This window comes from Nylanderia fulva, unplaced genomic scaffold, assembly GCF_048542155.1.
Source record: "Nylanderia fulva isolate GAGA-0341 unplaced genomic scaffold, ASM4854215v1 Scaffold19, whole genome shotgun sequence".
Classification (NCBI taxonomy): Eukaryota; Metazoa; Arthropoda; class Insecta; order Hymenoptera; family Formicidae; genus Nylanderia; species Nylanderia fulva.
In genome coordinates, this window is record NW_028190161.1 from 1,027,246 (window position 1) to 1,052,869 (window position 25,624).

The following is a 25,624-nucleotide window of genomic DNA, read 5'->3' on the forward strand; positions in this document are numbered from 1 at the left end:
AGACTTTGTATACATAAAAAATTATGAAAAAATAAAATTCAAGTAAATTTTGTTGAAAAAAATTAATCTCTATATATATATATTAATAAAAAAATATTTATAACAACTAAAGAAAATACGAGAAACATGTACGCAATGATAAATATCAGAAAAGTATAAAATTATGTATGTGTAGAAAATAAACGGTTGGCATGTAATATATCATAATATAATATCTTTGTATAAAATATGTATACATCTTTTTAACATATATGTGTATAATTTAATAAATTCATACAGCGCATATAAATAATATTAAACAATATTCATTTATGCAAACGTTCTAAATAATAGCGCGTCTTGAAATACTTTATAATTACCATCTCGTTTTATCACGGAATATTCAACAGCAATCAGGCATTGCGTATACCATACTGCAACTTCACGATAGAAACTGAATATATGTTAAGTTTATTCATATCAGCTTTGTAAATAGCACAAAACGTATCATATAATAAATGCATTAGTTTTAGGACATGCATACCATGCTATTTCTATTTTTTCTCTTTATTTAAAAAAAAACTATCTTGAAAAATTGCTTTCAAGTTATATATATTTTTCCCGCGTAAACTGAATTATTAATATTTTCACTTTACATCAAATTTTGTTATAAATAAAATATAATTGCATGTTATCGTGGATATAAATATTTATCAAGACAAAAATAAATCTAAAAACAATTTTATTTCACTGCTAATTTTTTTCTTATTCTTTTAAATTATCAAATTTATATCTGAGATATAATATTCTCTCTTACATGTTATTGCATAAAAAAATCATTCTTATTAACTTATTTGATTCTTATACGTTTTACTATTAATACATATTACTTGTCATTATACAAATAACTGCTTCTCTCGATGCATTTTTATAGGCATAAAATTTTAAATTTTTGATCTCTTAAATCATCGATCTTACTCCTCTTTTCTTTTCGACCTTTTCCCTTCAACACGATAAAAATTTATAACGAAAAATTTCCGAGCGAGATACACGACATCTTTATCGGATTGTTTCAGTCTAAAAGCTCTTCGCTGTAAATCCTTCAGCTTGGCTTTAAAGTTGAAGTTCTCTTGGAAAAATATGTCCGATTAGCCGGTGTCTACTGATACGCGTACTTGCACTCCTAGCGATTTCTACAACACCGTGATTACGAAAGGATCGCAAAATCTGCTGATATGTCCTGACGAGGGATTTCTTCCCACTAGGAAATTTTCATTTATATGCGATTCTCATACATATTTGCTTTCTTCCTTATGGCAACATATTCGTTTTAAATTTCCTCTAACCCGCTTGTTTAAATATTCTTTATCTAGTACACTTTCAAATAATAAAAACCTAATTTAATTACACTGTACATATATACTGTCATATCTTCTTTATTTACTAATAAAAGAGTTAATATTTCGCGTTTATATGTATCTGTTAATAATCATGACAAGGTATATGTGAATTATTTGCTTGAAAGAATATAAATAATAATGTTAGAATGCAATCTTTTCTCCATAAATGTTGTACAAATAAAAAACTTTAACACGATTAATAAAAGTAGCATAAGTTTTGTAATAAAAAGTCGTAGAAACTTTGTTCACTCTATTTACATTTTAAATACGAGTGTATATTACATCGAAACTACGCGAAGCAAATTTTCCTATATTTCTAGGAAAATTGCCTTATTGTAATCTCTCTGCTTTGTAACTTGTTTTTTTATATTGACTTCAAGATGCATCGACTTCCGAGCGCAATCACCGTCGCTATGTTGCAGACAAAGCCTTTGCGACAGAGATGCAAGCAAAGTATCTTGTGAAAAACATAAATCTTGCGCTAGCCGCATTTGCTGACGCTTTTCTTTTGACGCGTTGGTCTTTAATATTACATAGACTACTATATTTTTACACACACGACACAGCGTTGAGATGAATAATTCTGTTCGGCAGTTTTTAATATCACTAAAAATACGAAGACAATATATAAGTAAAAAAATTAAAAACTCAAATAAATAAACAATACATTTATTTTCTTAAAATGAATTAACGAAATTATTTAAGAAGTGTTTGATTAATTAAAATCTGTTTAATAAAATACTTCTGAAAATATATTTATAATATTAATACAAAATTTATGTCTTCAATTTAGAATTAAAAAGTCTTTATATCTTTTTTCTCAAATTCTTATACTATTTTATTATTATTTTTCCCATTATTGATTAATTATTAAAATAATATGTATTTATTCTCATTATTTATTTTAATATTAATTAATACAATACTTGATTAATTTTTATTTTATAAATCAAATGCAGATAAAAATTCTTCGTGTTATTTTTTCCCATATGTCTTTATTTTCTTATAAAAAAAATTATTAGTCGAACAAAGAAATTGGCAACGCAACGACTGCGCTGCAATAAAGTATTCGAGCTGGAATATTGGTAATGCAGAGATGCATTGAAATGCATTTCTTAATAAAGGATTTTTGCAGATAAATCGTGCTTCTTTTTTTATATTCATTATATCAAGCGCAAATGCGTAGCTTGTGGCTTCGTTGTATTCAAATAATAATTCAATAAAACCTTTTAAGAATTTCGCAACAATTAATATCTGTTTTTAAGATTTATAAACTAGTGGTTGTATATCGACGCGAATACAATTTAAAATAAGACCTTGAAGAAAAAAAAATCTGGATTTAATGTCTATCCGACTCATTATGATAGCTTAAATTTTCTATAATTAGTATGTGGAATAGAAATGTTTTTTACAATATAATTTTTAATAATAAAAGTGATGCGAACAAATCGCGAAAAAATTTTTAACAAATTAATATAATTATATATCTGCAACGTAATAATGTTTAATTTCAATAAAATTATTAATTTTTCATTGTAAATTTAAATGATTAAAAAAGACTTCAATATTCAATAACTCTCAAAATGTGAAGAATAATAAATAACATTTTTTCTAATGTTTCTTATCGTATCTACAATACGGAAGATAATTTGCGAAAATTTATATTATATCGTGCTACACTTAGAGATTGATTTTGAAATGGATTTGAAAAATCTGCTTTTAGTGAAATGAATTCAGTAGAGTGAATTTACGCAATACTTAACTTTAATTGCCTAACTCACTTAATATGGAACGCAAGGTAATCTGCGTAGCTATGCAGTTAACGACGACTTTTTAGACCATTTGCGACGCCTCCGTTTTCTCCTGGAATCCTGGAAAGGAAGACTGTAAAACTTTGCAAATCGAGAATGACGGGCGGAAGCCGACGGGAGAAAATGAGAGGCGACCGAAGAAAACGGAAGAACATGAGCGTCGAGCATGTCCGGAGCGTTTTATAATCAGTCATGATCAATCACGAGCCGGATTATAATCCGTTTCTTTATGTGGCAATGATCCGCGATTGCAGGTGACATGACCGATGCATCACGTTGCGTAGCGTTGACATATGACCCCGCTAATTTACAAATCCGGCGAATCTCCCAAAGGAGTTTCGACATCGAGTCTCTCTCGCAGTTCGCAGCTAAATTTACAAACAAGGAAGCTTGATGCGATTTTGCTTGACGCGCTCTGCTGCTGCCAACCCAAAATTGCTTTCTTAACCGCAACATCAGCAACCGCATCCATACGCTTGCATGTAAGACACTCTAAGAGATGTCAGAGTTTATATAATATAGAGGAATCATATTTTTTTACCTTTTATTCTCTCGCACAGAGATGAAGTTACCGATTTATTTTACATTTCGACATTTTGCGAACGCTTTTTTCTTGGTTATTATTACTAATACTTTAAAGCATAAAGATAATTTTGAATGGGTCCACCAATATCCATATTTGTATGTACTATTTTGTATTAAATAATTAATTAATTAATTGCCTGACTATATTAATTAAATTAATATTCCTTATTTCTACATTTAAATCGATCAATACTATTTTGAAATATAATATTTTATATTATATTACATGTATGCGTATATGTTTGCTGTTTTCATTAATATATGCAATGTTATCTAGAAAAATTAATTATATACGAAAAAATAAAATGTATAATATAACAAAAATCCATTTTCTACGATTGTTAAAAAGTGTTTCTCGTGATAGACATTACATAAAGTAACAGAATTAATTCTAAAGAAATTTGAAATGCGCAGTTCCCTTTTATTGATTTATATCCATGCCATATTTAAGTCTCATTGCAACCAAAGTATGTTATATTAAAAAGTTTAATAACCAGCACATTATATGTTAATATGCCTGTTTGTTATCGATCTAACGTTATCGACTTATCACCGGAATATTCAATTAATAAATAGCGTGACGAACTTGCTACAGATCGTTACAGATTATATCGCGAATTCAGCACGTGCGAGCGTATAAATATATCGCTGAATAAAACAGCAGTAAGATAAAGAAAATGATTATTTTTACGTCAATAAAACTTTTTATAAGCTATAATTTTTAAATATAACATAAGTTATTAGCTTACAACAATATTTCAAAATTTCATTTACAATCTTATATCTTATTTCATTTAAAAAATTAGATGTGTATTTCATATGTATTCTCGATATATGCATTAAAATAATAGAAAATTTTATTGATAATAACGTATTTTTTAAAAAGCATTCTTATAGCCAATTCTTGTTACATATTTGAAAGATTAATTAAAAATAAAATATTAATATGTATATTTAACATTTAAACTTTTAAAAAGTTTAATTTTGTATTATTTTTATTAAATTCTTTTCCGCGGGTTACTCTCTTTTCCAATTGAAATGAAAGAAAAAAGATTATTTGAGTCTCAAGCAAACGTAGAAGCATCTGTCGAACTATTAGATTAATTTTTATTTTACTTTTCGTGATTTTATAACTCATCTCCTATCAAGGAAATTTTCGTATTTTAAAAGAAAAAGAAGTCGAAAAGCATGATGAGAAAAGTTTAACCAGTCAAAGACGTTTCTTGCGACAATTCTCTGATTAATTTTCTTTGAACTTTTACACTCAAGTACAGAGCTGTATATATATATATATATAACGCAAAATAAATTGGCATAAAGCTTTCTTCTTTAAATGAATAAATCACCAAACTAAATGTCACTCGCGTGACATTGCACGTCAAATTTGCACATATATTAAATGCGACGTATTCCATTTATTTGAAATACGAAATTATTAAACTGTAAATCATGCTTTGAGCGAATAAGTCACACGCTCGATATTTGATTCACTTATAAAGATAAAAAACCCTACTTTATTTCACGTATATTCCAAATTTATGTTAGAGATTGCAGAACGACGAAGAAATATAGCGAATCTGGTTAAGCGCATATTGTACTTATTCATGCGAAACCATGCAAGAGATATGTAATAATATATATCTAATGTGGAAATATATGCATATCATCTAAACATAACAAAACACTATTAATTCAGACAAAAATGGATATATTTTACCTATTTTATTAAAACTGTATTAAAACGTAATATTATTTCAGATACAAAGAGCTTTGTGGTTTTATAAAAGGTGTTTTAATTTATAAAACAAATTTTAAACATTAATGTTAATTTCAAACTCTGTTAACATATAAAATTTTATTAATTTTTCTCTACACTTTAATATAGCATCTGATTAACAATTGGAAAAAAAATAAAACTTGAGAGAAGAAATAGTACAGTTATAAAACTCCTTGGAAAGCAAGCTAATAAAATAATGAACGTATGATGATCAGATAATAATGGAGAAAAGTCAAATATATAGAAAAAGGTGCTGAAAATTCTGTTGGAAATAAAAAGATAACGTACCTTGTAACCGAGGTAAGCAAGTAACAAGGCCTCAGTTAGCGACACCATCGCCAGGATCACTTGAACCACCCACAACTCTAAGGGTCTTCTGACCCAGAAAATCGCGTCCCAATTGATGGCCGGGTGTTCCTGGAACTCCTCTTCCGTCAAGTTCTGCGACGCGAGGAACTCGCTCTTGTTGCCTGGCGTGCAATCGTAACTAGAGGAAAAAAGAGGGAAGAATTTTAAGTGACGGAGATGCGATGAGAAGAAATATGACGAGATAGAGAGAGAGAAACACGAATTGTCGCGCAATATTTGCGTGCAGACGAATCGGACGAACTCGATAGGTTTTCGATATCAAGTGTGTCCTTTGGATTGCATCGGGGATTCAAATATCACCGTTTCGTGAGAAAAATAGGAAGGACGCAATATCGAGCACGATGAAAAAGGTATATAACAAGCGAATCGGGATGTACGTACTATATTTCCTATTGAAATTTTCGCATCGATGTGCGGAGTTTGTGCATGTGAGAGAGCTTGACTAAAATCACCCTGTTCCCGTCAATGACAGTTTTCTCGGAAAGCTTGGAATCGATAGCTGCTTAACGGAAATTTCATCGGAAACTTAATCATGAACTTACTCTTCGAGTATTAAGAGATTTTGGTAAATTTAGATTAAAGGACATGAATGGAGAAGATGAGAATCTCCTTTTATCAGGACATTTTTAACAATAGGAAATAACAAAAACTTACATATAATTTAGAATCTGAAATTTACATAAAAATTACAACCTTGCAATAGATTTTTTCTCGTATAAAATAAAATTTTTGATAAGAAATTATATATATTTTTCTTTAATATTATATTATATAATAATTTAATTTAAAAAATTATATGTATAAATTATCGTGATTTTTTTTAGAAAACGTAGAAAAATATTTAAAAATCCAGAGAAAACTGCCATTCTTCTATATGCAAACAACATTTATGCTACATCATATTCGTTGCACAGTTTTATCTGTGTCTTATTCTCAGTCGTGTTGGAAACGTAGCATGATATGCATAATCGTGCATGTTACGTTGCTCGTTGAAACGAGTTTTTCTTCGCAGAGATAAAATTTTTCCAGACAACTCCCGTCGACGATGAAATGGAAAGAAACCAAATGAAGCAATTTCTGTTTTCAACGTCAGTGATTATATATGCTAAAATATATATATATCAGATTATCTGTATTTTTTATTTCAGAATTCTTTACACTTTTTCATCAAATGTAAATCTATATTTTTTAATAAAAATGACGAGATAAATCAATAGTTTCTAAATCATTGTATGAACAGGACTTTTTATATTGATGAAAAAATTCGTAGTTGAAAGAAAATAGCCGTGGGAGAGTTTGTGTATCATATAATACTATATATCTTCTTTCGCATAAGATAAGTGAAGGGAAGAAATGGAATGCAAAACTGCAGCAAATATTGTAAATATTGAAAAATACCAATTTCTAAAGGTAATGAAACAACGATCGCTTCAAACATTGCAAGAAGTCAAATACACAAAATGCGATATCTGGGGTTTCCACTTGAAAGATTGCTACTGCAGTTAAATGTTTAACGGGAAACGTACGTTTCCGGACACCGTAGATATTTAAAAAATATTCACTCTGATATTAAATGTAAACTTACCATGCTGCAAACGTTGGATCGTTGTCGGTAATAACCCTGAATATGTATAGGAAGCATGTTAGCAATTTGAAGAAGAGATTAGCAAGTCGTATCCTCAAACCTGAAACATAAATTTCATCATTTTTTTTCAGCGTTGTTTCGACGTTTTTATTTAATTTACATTTTTGTTATAACGTATTCAAGTGTCTCTTTATTATGTATGCAATTCCTTTATATGAAAATTTTTTATTTTAGTCTCTTCTATATGTACCAAAATATAATATAAAAGATAGGCAATTTCCATATCAAAATAAGAGTTAAAAAAAAATAAAGCACCTTATACAATTTTTTCAATCGATAAATTCTTTATATAAATATCTTGACGGCTATATATTGGGAGAGTTTTCTTTTTTCCTTTACATGAATATTTTTATATCGAGATTCTCAAAATTTTCTCAATTTTCAGTCGAATTGTATTTAACTCTCGGTTTTCCGCATATAAATGTCCGTTTAAAATCTGCTTATACTCCTTAAAAGCATTCACTCGTAAACTCTAAATATTTTAAATTCATTTTATTAGTTAGTTTAATAAAGTTTATATTATATAGTAAAGTTATAACACAGTCAATTGACTTTACTTATAAAGTTATATAAAATTTATTATAAGTTTAGTATAATAAAATTCAACATAAAATGTATATGTAGTATAATAAATATAATAAATATACATATATATTTTATATAATGAGAAATTTAATATAATAACAAAAATATATCAGTTCGTTATTATAAGCTTAAAAGTTACGTAATATTCGAAGAATTCACTGACTAGAGAGCAGAAGGCCGGCTTATATGCTTAGACCGGTATCGATTATCCGGATGGTTCTAACAAAATGCTTTAACCAGTTGCCCGCGACAAACTCCACAAAGAGCAACAAAGCGTTGACCTGTCGGGTTCACGATGTCCTAATGCACAGGTCAGGTACAAAGGTCAACACCGGCATGAAATCGTGGCGGTACAATATCTATTATCGACTACTACGATCAACCCTGAAAGAGCACAATCACGCTCTTTCGAGATATCTGCATCCTTGCAGGATGATAACCACGATATTCTTAAAATTGCCTTTCACAACGGCTTCACCATTTCAAAAAGAAGCAATCGAGATAGCTTTGCGATAAGTCGGAAGAACGTCGACGACAATCTGATTATTTCCGGCGACGACAAATTTAGCAGAAATATAACGTAGGGGATGGATAATGTAGTTAAGCTTCGAATTTATTTCTGGGGATGTATCGCGGTTTTTATCTTTAAAATATTCTCCCCCGTTTTGATATATCTTTTCCTCTTCTTTTTGTTAAATTTTATTTTTTCAATTTAATACTAAATATATATCTCAATAATAAATATATATTTTATATAATATACATAATATATATAATATTTTATATATATTTAAATATATAATATAATATACATATTATATAACATTTGATATAATTATAATTTATTTATGAGATATATGATATCAAATGTATCGATACATTAGTACGTGATATTATACATAAAACGTAGCAAATAATTTTTTACAATAATCACGACGGCAATCATATGCCGACAATCTTTCAGAAATACAATGTAACACAAAACTGCTCAAAATATAAAATTATTAAAATTTATATATATATATATATATATATTATTGAAAAAAATTTAACATCAATTTTTTAATTAAAATTAAATTACTGCAAATTGATTCGCCAATTTTCAGTGCATATAGTATTTTTTATTGCAATTTTTATATATTCAAATAAAGAATTTAGCAATTACATTTAAAAGAAGACACGTTAAATTTTCTAAAACTATAAAATTTAAAATTTATTTATACACTTAATAAATTGTTTTACTTACTTGAACGTTGATTCTTGATGAAATATAGCTGCAGCCGTTCCTTAAATGTATTTTCGTTCACGTAATACTCGACACGAACTCTGTAAACAGACATACGATAATATTATTGCTAACTGCCTTCGCAAATTTATCGTAAATGTTAACTATAATATTATTTAACTTTATGCGATAGTTTGATTATTATATTAATTAATTTTACAGTAATATATATATTTTATATATAATATATACAATATTTAATTACGAGTTGTTCTTATTTTAATGAGAAGTTTTATAATAACATTTTATAGCAGTCTTACATATACATATCCGCTTTTGCAACATTTGCTTTTACAAACATGACGTGTAGTCTTGAGGGACGCATATCTATGTCTATAGAGACTTTTTTTATTGTCGACCGGAACTATTTCGTGATCAAAGAAATGACAAGAAGAATGTTGCTACGTTATTCGCATAACTAATCGAAGTCCAATAATGTGACGCATATGCGCTAATCAAATTTTCATTACAATTATCTATCATCTACTGTGCATTATATCCCAGGAGTTTTATTTCCCTATTCAGCATTAAAAAATAACATCTGTATAAAGACAATTCATTACGGAAATTGTTGCACTTTAACTACAGTAAATTATACGACAGCATAAAATTGTTTGAGAAAGTATATTAAATGTCGCTTATTATTTGGCGAGACCTATAAAAAGAGATAAATTTAATTAACGTATTTATCAGCCGCGGTATACAATTTAAACTGAATGCAATGTTTAATATTTTGCATAATAAGAAATCATTTTACATATTCTCTCCTAAATTATATTTCTATATATTTAATAAATATATAATTTATATATATATACGTTTCATAATAATTCAAATACGTGACAATTTATTAATTTATGTTTTTACCGATTGCTAATCTATATTTATCCCCGCATTCGAAAATTCAACTACAGCTTTAGGAACGAAACCGCGAGCGTGCAACAACCGTTGTTGTTATTGTCTCTACTGCGGCGAAGCGAATAGGCCGATCTCATTAGGCGCTCGTTATTTTGCCTGCTCGGTCATGCACCGCCGCAGTCCTTATTTTTAGCCCCGGCAAATGCGTCGGCGTTGCCGAGAATAGCGTCGCGTGACGTCACCAGGCCGGCGTCGACAGGCGGTCTGTCGTACGCGATCGTTCCCAGTTGTTGAACTGGTTCTTTGACCCACATAACGTCACGAATGCCTGACCTAGGCTATCCGTCCTCAACGCAAAGAGCCGATGGAATGAAACGATGCCAATCGAGCCTGCGTTCAACTTTTTACACTCTCTCACGCTTCGAGAAACAAGTGTGGACAGAAGTTTATGAATGCTTGCACACCTTTTCGCAAAATAACATGATATATGTTAAATGAGTATAATTAATTAATTATTTTTGTGATTTTATCAAATATATGATGTACAGAATGTACTAATGATTCTTTGCTAACGTAAGAGATTTTGTAAATTCATTAGAAAGTATAACGCTAAAATTATTTTATTTATCATTTTGTTGTTTTGAATATATTGCTAATATATAAATCCAAAGCTTATATTGGCCAGGAAAAAAATGTTTAAAGTTTCTTGATAATACTTGTCTACAAACTTTTTTGAAGTTTTAATTATATATACATGCAATAAAATTAATCATTTGCATTTAATATTAAATTAATTTTAATTTATTTAAAAATTTTTTTTTAATAAATGTATCTATAGTTAAAGACCAAATGCCTGTGCAATGTCCTTAATTAAAATGAATTTAAACAATGTTCAATATTTCATCGCGCTAGCTACAAAGTTGACCAAAGTGACAAGTTTCCAATTTTTTATCGCAAAATTGCAATTGACACGCGCTTATATTAATACGAAAAAATTATTGCATTGAAGTACGTACTGTTTCAAAATAATTTGAAAAATCTAACGAGAAGTGACACATCACCATGTATTTCAGCAGTGGTGACATTTCACGGAAAATTGCAGAAAACGATGCAATAATGTTACAAAGAATTTAGGAATGCGAATTCTTCAAGGTTTGCGAGAGCAGCTGACAATTCTACGAACGATACAAAGCGAGATGTATCAATATCACTCTAGTTTTGTACACGAATATTGCCGCAGGCTCTCCGCGATAATTTAACGCGATCGGCTGTGCAAACGAGAAAAGTTCACGTTTAGTGGACTGTGAGTAATATCACTGACAAAATACGTGAGCCGATGTTCTTGTTTCAAGGACACGCCCGGGCTAAAAGAATACGTTGACATCGCCACGATTAAATCTCTGTCATTTTTGCAGATATAAGTTCTCTTTCCCTTTCTCTGGTCTTTAAAAAGCCAACGAAAAATTTAGACTAAAGTTAATCCCCGCGAGAATTGAATTTATCTATATTTTTCCACGAAACTTCACATACTCGAAAGAGTAAAAAAATCTTCGGGAAAAGGTTTATTTATGGTACTCAAATTGTGATCTACCTAACGTCGTATTAAAAAAAATAAATAAATAAAATAAAATTTCTGTCGCCGTCTGGAAAATAGCGACACAGATTCTTCGGATTACGCGTGAGAAGTCCATGAATCGCAATGTTAATGACCGTCAATCACTCATCATTTAGGATCGTTTCGCGAGGTGACAAATCGAGAATGGAAACGACGTGTTGCACCGGGATGATAATCGACAGCTTCATTATCACGCTGTTTCTAATTACATAGGGATGTGGTTCACTGCGCGATCGTCAGCGATCATTTCCAATTGAGCTTCCCAGTGGATGTGCAGTAAAACCGATGCAACTCATCTCACTCGAGACTCGAATTGATCCGCGAAGAGTAAGAGATGAGTTTATACGAGATGTTTGCTTGTGGCGTATATATAAACTTTGCCTTAAACTTCGAGATTAATTCTTGCGGTGAAATCAAATGAATACAGAATGTTGTAGCTTTATATGTACATATATAGAGAATTTAAAAAATGGATTAATATGTCTGACTATAAATCAGAAGCTATTCGGAAAAAAATAAACGTTATAAAGCAAATATTATATATTAATCAAAGTATAACATTTGATATATCTGTAACTTTTAATATTTAGGAAAAATTCGAGCTACGCAATTAAAGTCATTATTTCAGCGGTCGTAATTCTTTAAAATAGTAATGAAGTTAGTCAACGTGATTTTTCTCTCAATGGACAAAGAGTACTAATAATAACACCGCATTACTGAAATTTATTAATTCTCCATTCAGTCTTGAATTTGTAAAACACTTTTAAAATAATCTTTAGTTCCAATAAATCGTTATAAATAAACTTGCTAGATGCTTTATTTCGCCAATTTGAAATTATATATGATCAATTTGAATTAGAATTTTTTTTATAATTCTAATTGTTTTGTAAATCTAATCTAATTATTAACCTCTATTATGTTATACATAATAATTTGTAAATTAAATTAAAGCAACAGACTAAAGCATCGGATACTAAACAGGAATAAATGTTATGTTCATATAACGTGAATTAGTTAGATGTGATTTGTAAATTATTAATGTTAATATAGTTTCCTGCATATATATGTCTAATCATATCAGCATGAGTAGATAAAAATGAATAGATGAGCGATTTGCTTTAGCTAAATTAAATGTATAATTATTTGCCCATTGAATTACAAATTCATACGTTCATCAGCAATTCCCGCGCGATTAAAGAGAAGCACTGTTCTGAACCAAATATTTTTATTTTAACAGATGTCTATTTTATCTATTGTAGATTGAATCATCACTAAAAATAGTTAAAGTGATGAGTTTCAAAAAAAATGTCATTTCAGTTTTTACGAACTTTCCATATCGAACAAAAGCTAAACCTACATTACTCCGTGTAATAATGAGTATGAATTTATTATTATGCTATTAGCGTAAATGACAACGCTATTATCTCTGATTTTAATACTTTAATGACTAAAGTTCATTAATTTAATGACAAGAAAATTATATAAAAAGCTCCGAGACTTCAATTGCGTTGTGTACTAATCATCCTTGAACTATAATTAATTTCTATTTTTTATACCAAAAAAGTATTAGAGCATATTTCATGTGGAAAAGTCGTGATTGTCGATTAATTAAACTCTCGTCGATAGGAAAGACACGCAAGCAATTCCGATTTTTCACTTCTTGATTAGATTGAAATCTATTTGGATATTTTCCACTAGGATCATTAAAAATCTTTATATAAATTTTATCAAATTATACCAGTATATACAGTTTAAATGTACTGTCTATATATTATAATTACATTGTTGTAATTCATATTTGGGATTATAGAATTAGTGCTATGTATTTATTTTTTATTATAATAATTCATATTAACATTTTTTAAAAGTCTTTAGAAATTTTATTTAAGAAACAGTGTTTTTTATTTCTAAACTTTTAAATTATAATATTACTTAAAAACTTGCATGTTATTATTTATATAATTATAGTATCGTTAATAGTCAAAGTTATTTCTTGATTTATATTTCAAACTGTTTACTCAATTAAAAAAAAAAATGTTTAGAAAGGATTTCATTTTTCATTTTATTTTAGACAGTTGGTCTTTCTAAGACACCTCATCAATTTTACCTCTATTTAAAGCAATTCTCAAAGAACAGAGAATCGTCTTGTTCACATGGACGTGGATATCATAACTCCCAGTGGAGATATCACTTCAAGCAATTTATAAGCAGCCATTTCTCATCATTCTCTAAACTCGCCGCATCTCGTATTTATCGGATACGGATGCTTCATGTAACATTGACACTACAGACTAACAAATTGAAAGTTTAACGGATAGCTTGACGCTGTAAATAGCCTGTCGAGCCACTTCTAAACTTTCCTACATCGCCAGCTGACTTATTCGTAAATGGATATAGTTGGTAAATTCAATAAAACTTTCATCAAAGGTTGGTTAAAAAAAGAACAAACGAGGAAAGCTGTAAATGTTCACAAAAAAATATATAAAAAATTAATCTTTAACTTACAACGTAAATTATATTAATATTTTATTGCAATATTTCGATCTAGATGAGAAATATCTAATTTTCATATTTCTTCACGTCATTAATCATACAAAATACGTTTGCTAATTTAGTTTTGCTAAATTATCTTTTTTCTAGAAAACAATAGAAAAGTGAGCCGATCTTCCTAGATTGATATTACGCATTGAAGATTGAGTATTTTCTTCTCGAGATAAAGATACCCTATAAAAAACAGATTGCGTCGTAGGATTCAAATCGAAGTAGGCGATATATGTTATATCGATCCGCTATTTATGAGCCACCTGATGATCGTAAATGCTTTTATATATTGGTTCGAAAATTCGGAAAGATCTATATACGTTTATTTATTTATCCGCGCATCCTCCTATGAATTATATAATTTAAACCAACAGATTTATTTTCCACTGTTATAGCTATGTCAAGCGCTCTTTCATTCGCAATAATATCGATTACACATAAACGAGAGCTACCCTACACGAAGTGTTATTCACTATGAGAGTGTATGTGTAAGTGTTGACAGTAAAAGAACATGGAAAATTTATCCGATTTGTCGATGTATCAACTGCCCTTTGTATAATCTACGTATTTGATAGATAAAGAGAATATTCGTATGTACATGAAAATTACGTTATTACATTTAGTGTAATTAGAATATCAGAATTTAATATATTATTAATTGTGTATAAATAAGTTTTGCTAATAACGAGATTACATTCGAGCCCATTTGTTAAATGGGTTATATTGACACATGATAATTATTGTACATTTGTCAGCTGTAACTGATTAATTAAATATTAACTTTGTGCACATACTCTCTTCTTTTTCTCTCCTCTCAATATTTCTTCTTTGAAATAAAAATTTAATATATTTTTTAAATATGAGATTTTCTTATATTTTATATTTTTATATTTTATATTATTATATATTTACGTACATTACATCATATATTTTTATTATTTATAAATATTTATCAATATTTATTGCACGAGAAAAACTGATTTACATATCTATGAAATGTAAATACAATGTATGATACAAATTTATATTTAACTTTATATAATTTTCATTAAAATCTAATAATAAAATAAAAGTATATAAATATACCATATTTTCATTCGCATATGTTAATATACTTATAATAAAAAAAAATTATTAAATATATATAATAATATTGTTCTTTTTCAGTAGAATTCTTTATAATTACATATAATTATATAATGGACAGTCAAAATACTTCTCGCATTCGATGCGCAAAAATATATTTTTAAAAAATGTTTAAGAGAAAACGCTTGATTGCAAATATGTAGCAGAATATTTTCTGTCACGTGTAATCATGGACAATCAAGAACAGTGACTGAATAAAAATAAATGTAGGCTTTGTCAATTGTGCATATCAAGAAGAATTGTAACTATCAATAGAATAGTTCTTTTCATTGTGATATAATGTCTCTTTTTATCACATATTTGACCTTAAATGAAATAAAAAAATCTTGTGCATTTTTCGCTTCTTTATAATAAAAGCAATTTAAAAATAATTTTTGATGATGAATAAATAATTGATAGAAGCGTTGCATACGTTTATATCTAGTTCTCTTTTTCGTCAAATAAAACGACAGTCACAAAAAGAAACAAAATAATATTCTAATATCATCAAATTAAGAAATTTTCTGCAAATAATATAAACTTCTATTCGCTATTTCTTTAATCATTAATTATAGTAAATAATTAACAACATAAAAATAATATTGGTTCCAGCTTTCCATATTATTCATAATTTATCATTATTTAGGATTTTTAAACGGTGCAATTTTAAACCTATAAAAGTGATGAGCTCTATTAATTTTTAACATAATGTTTTCTCCAAATTAAAAGCGTGCATCAACATATCATGTAACCCTTATGTGACATTTTCAAAAATTCTGTTCGAAATAATTAATTCAAACGTAAAGAGAGAACTTAGTCTGAGGGAAAAGTACTCAAGCAGCTGTTAATCTTTCAGGCCAAAGATACGTATTCCGTGACTAGTTTCGCCGTCTATAATCGAAATTTTTACTGACTCATATCTCGCTTGTCTATAATTATATATCAAGCTGTCTCTGTGCTACAAATAGATCTACGGTCGCCGCTCGTCGCATAAAAATATCCATCGACAACCTTGCACTCCATTGACCGCGTTATTACCGTAATATGTCATGTAATGTACGTTGTTTCCATGTACATACATATGCGCTTTAACATATATCCTTCGGAAACTAGATGAACAAAGTACACGCGTCAGTTCGTAATAGTTTATGCACATACGTATGAGAATCTGTACTAGATTCAAGAAACTAGCTATATATTGTATATAGATACTAGATGATGCTCGCAGATTGCAAACTTCTTTTGCTCGTTTGTGCCTCAATTCTCAACATTTCTTGTATCTGATTAAATTACGACAAAAACGGAAGAGAGAGAAAGAAATATCAAAGAAAAGGCGAGATCAGCTAAGAATAGAATATACTTTATATGTTACAAAACATAATATAATTTATAAGGGCTTTATATTAAAGATTCTTCTCAAATAACTAGACAGTTGTACAAGAAAAATTATTGCGTAATAATATTTATCAATAAAATAGAAAAATAATCTAAAAAAGCATATAATTTGAAAAAACAATTAATAACATAATATAGATAATTTGTTAAAATAATAAATGTAAAATGTGTGTGAGTGATAGATTTATAGCCTGAAGATGAGAGAAAAAATTAACATTAATGTGGACAAATATCTTTAAACAAATTTTATAAAGATTATAGAGCGCGTTAAATTAAACAATTTTTGTTAAATCTGATAATTAAAGAGAAACAAGAATTTTATTTTTTGCTTAAACTACAAGACATCCGCGAAAAAAACCCACTTCTTTTTGTTATCTTGATAAACAAGTGCTCATGTAAATCTTGCGATTCTCGCAATAGATACCTAGATAATGCTATTCGATATGCAAAGCGAACAGCTCTCATTCACGAAAATATACATCCTAGATTAAATAAAGGAAAAATGTAAAATAAGCAAGATAACATTGTGTATATTTTTACAGCATTCATTCCGATATATGTATATAGCCTAATAATAATATTGCACGTATCTCGTTATCGTGCAGGTCATCATACGAAGGCAAAACTTGGTCTCTCCTCATTTTAAATCCATATTCATTGAGTGCAGTTTCTTGTCAATACGTATCTCCAATTAGTCGCGATAGTAATTAATCACTCGATGGAAAAGCAATAATTTAGTAATAAACCGGGTGCATTTATAAAGTCTCTCAAGTAGTTGTACTTTGCTAAATCCCGCTGATGCTGCGGGCTTGATGTAATTAATTACCAGTGCCTTCTACACAAAAAGACCGCTAAACAATCGTTAAAAAGTAAATACCAAAAAGACTGTTCAACAAGGTTATAATACTAAAGAAACTTAACGAGCAAAGTCGCCTTTGATATAGGCGCATCGTATAATTAATTTTGCGTGAACGTTCTAATATTTTGCAAAGAAACGTTTTAACATTATAACGATACAATAACAAAGATTTAAAAAAAAAATTTTGAAGTATTAATTATTTGATTTCTTAATTAAAACATTATTTAATCGACATTTAATTAAAACATTCCATAGCCATAAAGGGCATAAAGTGACATTTCATGCGAGTCTCCATTTAATTAAAAAATATTGTCCATTTCTTATATACATATGATTCGTCCTCTTATGTATTATTGATAAAAATAGAAATATATCGCTAAAAATATTCTCTCATTTAAATTTCAAACATCCTAGAAATTCATTAATTAACTAACGTAGCATTAAAACTTTGTAAAGTTTAAAATAAAAGTTAAAAGGGTTAATTCATTAAATTTTGACGTGCGGAAAAAAATTGTATTTGCATACGTCAAATAGAATTTCCAGAAGTCATATTCCAAATTTCGTCTCGCGTAACACAATTTGAGAATTGCTATTATAACGTATAGTTCAACAATGTGCATATATTTTTTTGTCCGATATTTTCGATAGAACTGAAACACAATGTACCATTTATATTCTATCTAGCGATATTCAACAATATTCAAATAAATAGGTACTGTTGCTTTTCGCAAAAATCGACAATTGTCTTCAGTTATCTTTTTTTCGGCAGCTCCTAAACCATTGTAATATGATGAAGAAAAATTTCGTATATGTATATTAGATGACATATGTGCATCTCGAGAGCATTCACCGACATAACACCTGTCATATGTGTAATTACCTGTTAAATAATCATCTTAATAGCAGATAGCGAATGTATATAAATAATTTAAACGTCTGAGTGAGAGAGAAAGAAATAGAGAGAAAGAAGGGTGTAAACCTGGCGTAAACACTATGATGACGCATAACGCAGTAATTAAGATAATACGGTTTGCATCACGAGACACATTGAGGGAGTGCCCTTGGGTTGACACGCTGAGCATTATACATGAATGTTAAATTAGCTCCGAGCTAATTGTGTATATTCAGGAGAATTCCGGCAATACAGCTAGCAGACCTCATAAAGCGTCGAAATACTTTCTTTCTTATTGCTATGTCTTTAAAAAGATTATGAGACTTCGTCTAGACTGTATAAATAAATTTTTTGGAGAACACATTCTCTTCGAGAAAGCACTGTAATATGTATACAGATTGTAAAATTTTGAATTAGATTTCTAAAATATAACAATAATTCTTAACATTTGTTTTAGAAAATTAGAATTATATGATTAAGACTGACGCGAAATATATGTAAACTTGTTGAATTGAAAAAATAGTGTATATTTAATGGCAATTTAATTTCAGTTTTTTCCATCTGTATTTTTCAGATGGTTAGTCGAACGCTGTAATGTCGAAGAAATAAAATTTTAACTTTAACACTGGCATATAAATTTCTTTCTGCGCAATTGTAATAAATTTTCTTCTGCGCAATAGTAATACGTCACGCATCAAAACAGATCAACAGAAATTTTCTCGAGAAAGTCTCTAAAATGTCCAGCATAGTGACATTAAAAGGGTTAGTGTTTTACATTTGAATCTTAGCATTAAATATAACTTCAGAATTATTGCATTTTCTACCTTTTTAGTTTTATTCTAAAAAACATGCAAAGTTGATCAAATTAATATTTATTTATAAAATTAATTATTAATATAACAATCAGCAGTTTTTGCTCACGTATATTCCTAATAAATTTCTGTAATAATAATATGACGGGCACATACATATATCACATATAGTATATCAATATTTACTACCAAAATATTTTTCAGGCCATTATTTGTGAAGCAGATAGAGTGCAGAATTTCGGTTTATGAAAGAAGAGCTATAAAATATTCGTATTCACAGTGACACATCTAAGGATTCAAGAAGGAAGCACTCTTTGTTCGAAGAAAAGTATGAATATAGCATTGCTGTAGAAATAAATAATAGAAGTAAATTCTTTAGTTCCACGTTTTATCTTCGCCTAAAAATCACGATAACACAAATAAAACAGCTATCCCTTTTCAGGATCGTTTCATAGATAAAATACCTTAATATTACTTAAAATGTGTATATGTGTTACTTATTTTAAAGATATATTTTAAATACAGTTATAAAAAAAAGATTTATATTATGTCATAATAAGATATCAATTTTTTTTTATCGCGTTGAATATAAATTACAAGAAAAAGCTCACTCTATCTAAATGCGTAGCAATATTTTATCGTTTATTTTTATTAACACATTGAGCTTCAGAGTTCCCAGTTATTGCAAATTTTCAATGCTTGGTATAACTTTCTACATTAAAGACTTAGAAAAATTTTCACAGCTTGCTTTTGTATAACAAAATATATTGTCTATAGAATTATAACGTGTTTCGTAGAATCACTGATTGGTGAAAATACGACATCGACTTTCCGAATTGTTTCATGCAGCTTTATTATGACGGCGAGATGGATTCTCGAGACACGATACGAAACTTCGCGGCAGGGTGTATCAAGCTATAAAGTTGTAAACGCGGTCAGATCGAAATGAACAGCCGTGCGGGAAGGCGCGACATGACAATGCCTTCCTCGAGGTCGACAATATTGATTCATAAACTACCGACGTTGTTGGACTACGCCTGAGTCTAAAGCGGATACAGCTTAGGCGCACATCGATAAATCGCAGATTCCCAGTCCTTTGCCGCGATTTCTCATGTACATCAATTTAAGATTTGTTTCAAGTATTTATATTGATATAATTTATAAAAGCTCTTTAGAAAATTTTAAATCTACAAATAAAAAGGCAATAAGAGCTACATAGGTATAGAAATATATTTGTGAAACGATTTATGACATAAATTATTAAAAATTATACAGAAGTAAGTTCAATTCGTCGTACGTTTTGGTTGTCTTTTCCAACCTTCTTCAGCGCAAATAATAATTAAAATATTAATATAAATTAACAATAAATTATTCATCAATGTCATTATAATAAAAATAAAAATGTCCGGAGTCAAGTTATATGCTGACGCTCGAGATCAACGCATTTATAAAGTAAGAGTATTTTTTGGGATATATTCTATTTCTCACAACGTCATTATATGTAATATTTTTATTTTTATTATAATGACATTGATGAATAATTTATTGTTAATTTATACTAATATTTTAATTATTATTTGCGCTGAAGAAGGTTGGAAAAGACAACCGAAACGTACGACAAATTGAACTTACTTCTGTATAATTTTTAATAATTTATGTCATAAATCGTTTCACAAATATATTTCTATACTTATGTAGCTCTTATTGCCTTTTTATTTGTAGATTTAATATTTATATTGTGTGATGTATCATAAATAAGTTAATACTGATATAAAATCTAAAAGATGTAATATTCTTTTTTAAAAAATGATAACTATCAGCGTTAATTTTACATCAGTATGAAAGAAGATTTTATAAAATGATTGTACAAATAAAGCGTGGATAAACTTAGTGAAAAATCTTGAAAAGAAAATTATGATAATACAAAGAGATTTATTCTATACTGTTGGATATTATATAATATTATAATTCTGATTAAATATGTAAATTGCAAAATTATCTTCGTTAGTTAAAAATGTTTCATGTAAATTAAAGAGTAAAATATTAAAATAAATAATTTCTTCTCTAAATTATTTAATTATTCTTTTTCTAGGGAAACGATTTAAATGTGATTTCATAAAATTCTCGTAAATTGACATGATACAAATTTCAAGTCAAGAGAAAGTTCACTAACGTTATAATGTGATTGACATACAGGCGTCACGTGTTATATAGAATCTCGGAAAATTGGACACGAGTTTGAATCGAATTTTTCCTTTTTTTCCTACAAATTCGAGGACTCAAGTGGGCTAAGTCGCGTCCATCATAAACGTGTGATGCGATTGCCGGTTCTCGCTATGGCAACTTGACAAATCGACTTTCATAATATAAGTCTTCTCGCTCCATGTGGCCGGGATTCCGTGACGTAGATGGTCTTGGAGTTCGTGAACACGGGAAAAACGAGTGAGCTGAGGTGGTCTCGGTAATTGAGCGAAGGGATTTAGACGTCACGCGTCACTCGCACGCCTAGGGCTGAAAGAAGAAACTTCCAACCCAGCGACCACGTCAAAAAGGTTATTCGATCGCTCGTAAACCGTCTCTCGTTCTTCTCGCGCTCCCATCAGTTATGTGACAGATAACGCGCAAACGAAGAAATTTCCGCATATATATCCCGCCAATTGAATTATTTCCGATGGGATTCTGTAGTAAAACATGCGATTGCTGATTGAAAATTTACGTCTTAAATACGATCAATTTTGATCGTTTATGATTTTCAATCTTATGTTAATTAAATAAATATCAAGATCATAAGTTAGCTTAAGACTATAAAATCATGATAAAATTGGTATCGATAGAATTTAAAATAACGCAAAGGAACTTCCATGTTGTGTCGATTGTCTACAATAATTGCAGTAGGTCGAACGCTTTCTGGTCGGACAGACCTGAGTGTATGATCCGCCAAAACCTATTTCCCATAGGTGCTGTGATTCGATTCGGTACTACAAGTTACCGCTACTTTTCTCCCTAGTGTGGCTTTTTTCTTCGCCGCCATGTCACGTTTTCTTTCTTTTCTCTTATCTCAAGCATTGCTATGCCTTGAAGTCCTATAACCCTCTCGAGATTTGTTCCAGGAAGACAAAGAGAGATAGGGTGACGCTGAGGGAAAACAAAATATAACTGGTGAACTGGGAGAGAGAGAGTACCAAGGAGTACAAAAGTTTTCGATTAATCTCGCTCTCTAGCGCGAACTCAAAATGACTCTCATGTAGAATGAGAAAACTATATAATAAGCATTCAAAAAACGTGTGTGAGTTGACTTCCGCGCTTTTCTTTTCTTTCTTGTTTTACTGTACACAATGTAGCAAATAACCGGAATATAAGAAAGAATTTTGTCATGAAATTTTTACTTTTCTACATGACACTAATAATAATAGAATATTATATAACAAATAAATAAATTTTACATCATAAATATTTTTCCGGACATATATATATATATATATATATATATATATATAAAAAGTTGTTAAGAAAGTAATTTATGTCAATTAGAAAAATTATTTTTATAAAATATATTAAAATATGTAATGAACAAGGTGTTGATTACAAAATAATTTAATATATTATGATGTGTCATGATTTTATTATTGAGCAAAAGAAAACTTTTATTCCAGACTTTCTCGCGAGCAATGACAGATATGTATGTATAATTTTGAGAATAATAATTCGCACTTCTATCATTAATTCATCAATAAGACATAACTTGTTGTTTGTATATATGTATATAGAACTTTGTAAAAAAATGTCAAATTATAGAAATTAATTCAGTTTATCGTTGCATGAAACTACTGGTATTTGCCAAATCTACCAAAAATCTCCTGGGAAATTCTCTACAAGAATCTTGCACTAAAATGCTTTCAAAAATTGCTGCTCTTTGTCTCTTTCTCCCTTTTTCGTCTGCGCACTATTTTTAAGCTATCTCATTTTTAAAGAGATATTCATTCAAAGTGCTGCTGATCAAAAGACAAATGACATGATGCGCACCTCTGCATGTTTGTTTGCTCGAGGAGAGGAGCTGTTGGCGATGAACGAGAGCGAAAGAGCATCAAATTTCATCGAGCTTACCAAAGTGCCGAGGGCGACAGTGTTGTAACAAGTTTTCGACGGAAACGATGTTTTCCCGCGAGGTCGCTCACTTTAAAGCGCCATAAAGCAGAAAATAGTTCACGTCAGACCACTACGTTGTGAGTCGTGATATTGTGTCGTGGTAAATAATATGCGGAATGTAGAATCTTGTCTAGCTAAAACAGTAATACTTTGTTCGGCACAATGTCTGAAATATACATAATTTTACCTTGATAATACTAAATTTGTTTATTGCAAAACAGCTTGTGCGTATTAAATATAATATAATATAACGCATATCTGTATCAATATTATCAAGAGCTAAAATAATTAATTTATAGTTTAGAGATGTAATTTTTTATAAATAGACAATAACATTTTTTTCTTGTATTATAATTAAGTAATTTTAGTAATACCTCTCTTTTTGATCAATAAAAAAAATTAATACACATTTATAAAAATCTATCTCTCTCTAATAATTTGCAATATATATATTTTTAAAAAATTATTAAGTATTATCAATAAATATTGTACATTATAGAGTAGAACATCAAACATATTGTTGATATCTTTTATTATATTTTTAAATCTATAAAATTTAATATTTCCACAATAAAATTCATGAAAACTATGTATACAATTTTTAAATTTGAGATTATTGTTGTAAAAAACTGAATTTAAAAATGGATTTAATTCGTTTCCAAATTCTATCTTAGTGGTTCTTTGAAAAGCCTGTCGCATAAATATTATAAACGAAAAATACACGTATATTTTTTTGCTTTTGATATCTAATGCTGTTTTATCTATAATTACAGAGTACATATTTATGAACACGAGCGTGAAAATATTTTTTAGTCACTTAAAATTTATTCTGAGAAAAAAAATTCGTTGTCTGCTTGCATCACGAATTCTCAACAGAGAATTGATGAATAATAATCGAAGAGAAGGTAGGAAATTCTCTCTTTCTCTCTCTCTCTCTCTTCAGAGAATAAATGAAATAATAGACATACTCTTTGATCTAGCAAATATTTAAATCATGCTTTTGAAATTACGATCGATAACCTGGCCTATTCTTCGAACATCAATGATTCCCTTATATGTGCAGGCAACTGGTGATATATCCGTTCTTTCGCTGCATTCGTTATCAAGTTTCCCGGATTCCTTCATTGAGGATCGAAATTATTATCAGACATGCAAGCTATTCAATTACATTTCTATCTTTGGCTGTCTTTTCATTTTCTCTGTCAAGATAACTTGATAAATTCATGCAATCTAAAGACATAAAAATTAACTAAACATAATATATATTTTTATTATTTTAATACAACATTTTATATGTTGTTCCTTCGATATTATTTTATTCACAACAAATATTTCAAAAATTATTTAATTCACTTTCTTTATTACATGGCAATAAAATGTCAAGCAAATAATATTATTAAAGTATAATAAATTATCTATAATACTTTATTAAAAAAAATTATTTTGCAGTTACACCCTTGTGCTGAATCACTTTTCCTAAAAGACAATTGGCTAATTAAAATAATCGATATGCCTTCTGCGGAATATTTAGCAAAAATAAATCAACGTTTTCTTGCGATACGCCAAAAATGGAACATTTTTGTTATTGGAACAAAGTGTAAAGCAAATTCGAGAATAATTATTCGAGAATAAATCCAAGAGCTCATTACTGATATTAAGGATAACAAGCGAATATTAAATTTCATTTTAATATGATTATTCGCTTTGATGGAATTGTAAGATATGCTAACGATCGAAGTCAAAGTGACTATTTGTTCGCAGATTGTGCCGCTTTGTAATGGAAATTTGCAAAAGTTTAATGGAAATTCATGTTTTCGTTGCATACGTTTATTAAATTGATGCCAACCACTTAAATTTGGTAGAGACAAGATACAGATATAATTGCAGCGTGTTTCAATTTATTCCATTGTCATGATTGTAACATGTTTTATAATATTTTCATTCT

At 29.1% G+C, this 25,624-nt stretch overlaps 1 protein-coding gene across 15 annotated transcripts in view; it reads right to left on the bottom strand.

The window, feature by feature from the left end:
- Positions 1-25,624, bottom strand: part of SLO2 (slowpoke 2) — a 158,917-nt gene that overhangs the window by 41,687 nt on the left and 91,606 nt on the right. For all 15 annotated transcript variants that reach the window (XM_085481685.1, XM_085481680.1, XM_085481684.1 and 12 more), the window contains 3 exons: positions 9,398-9,477; positions 7,507-7,606; positions 5,841-6,039 (listed from right to left, as the gene is read on the bottom strand). In XM_085481685.1, the coding sequence (XP_085337811.1) occupies positions 5,841-6,039; positions 7,507-7,606; positions 9,398-9,477 (379 nt within the window). The remainder of the gene's footprint in view (positions 1-5,840; positions 6,040-7,506; positions 7,607-9,397; positions 9,478-25,624) is intronic.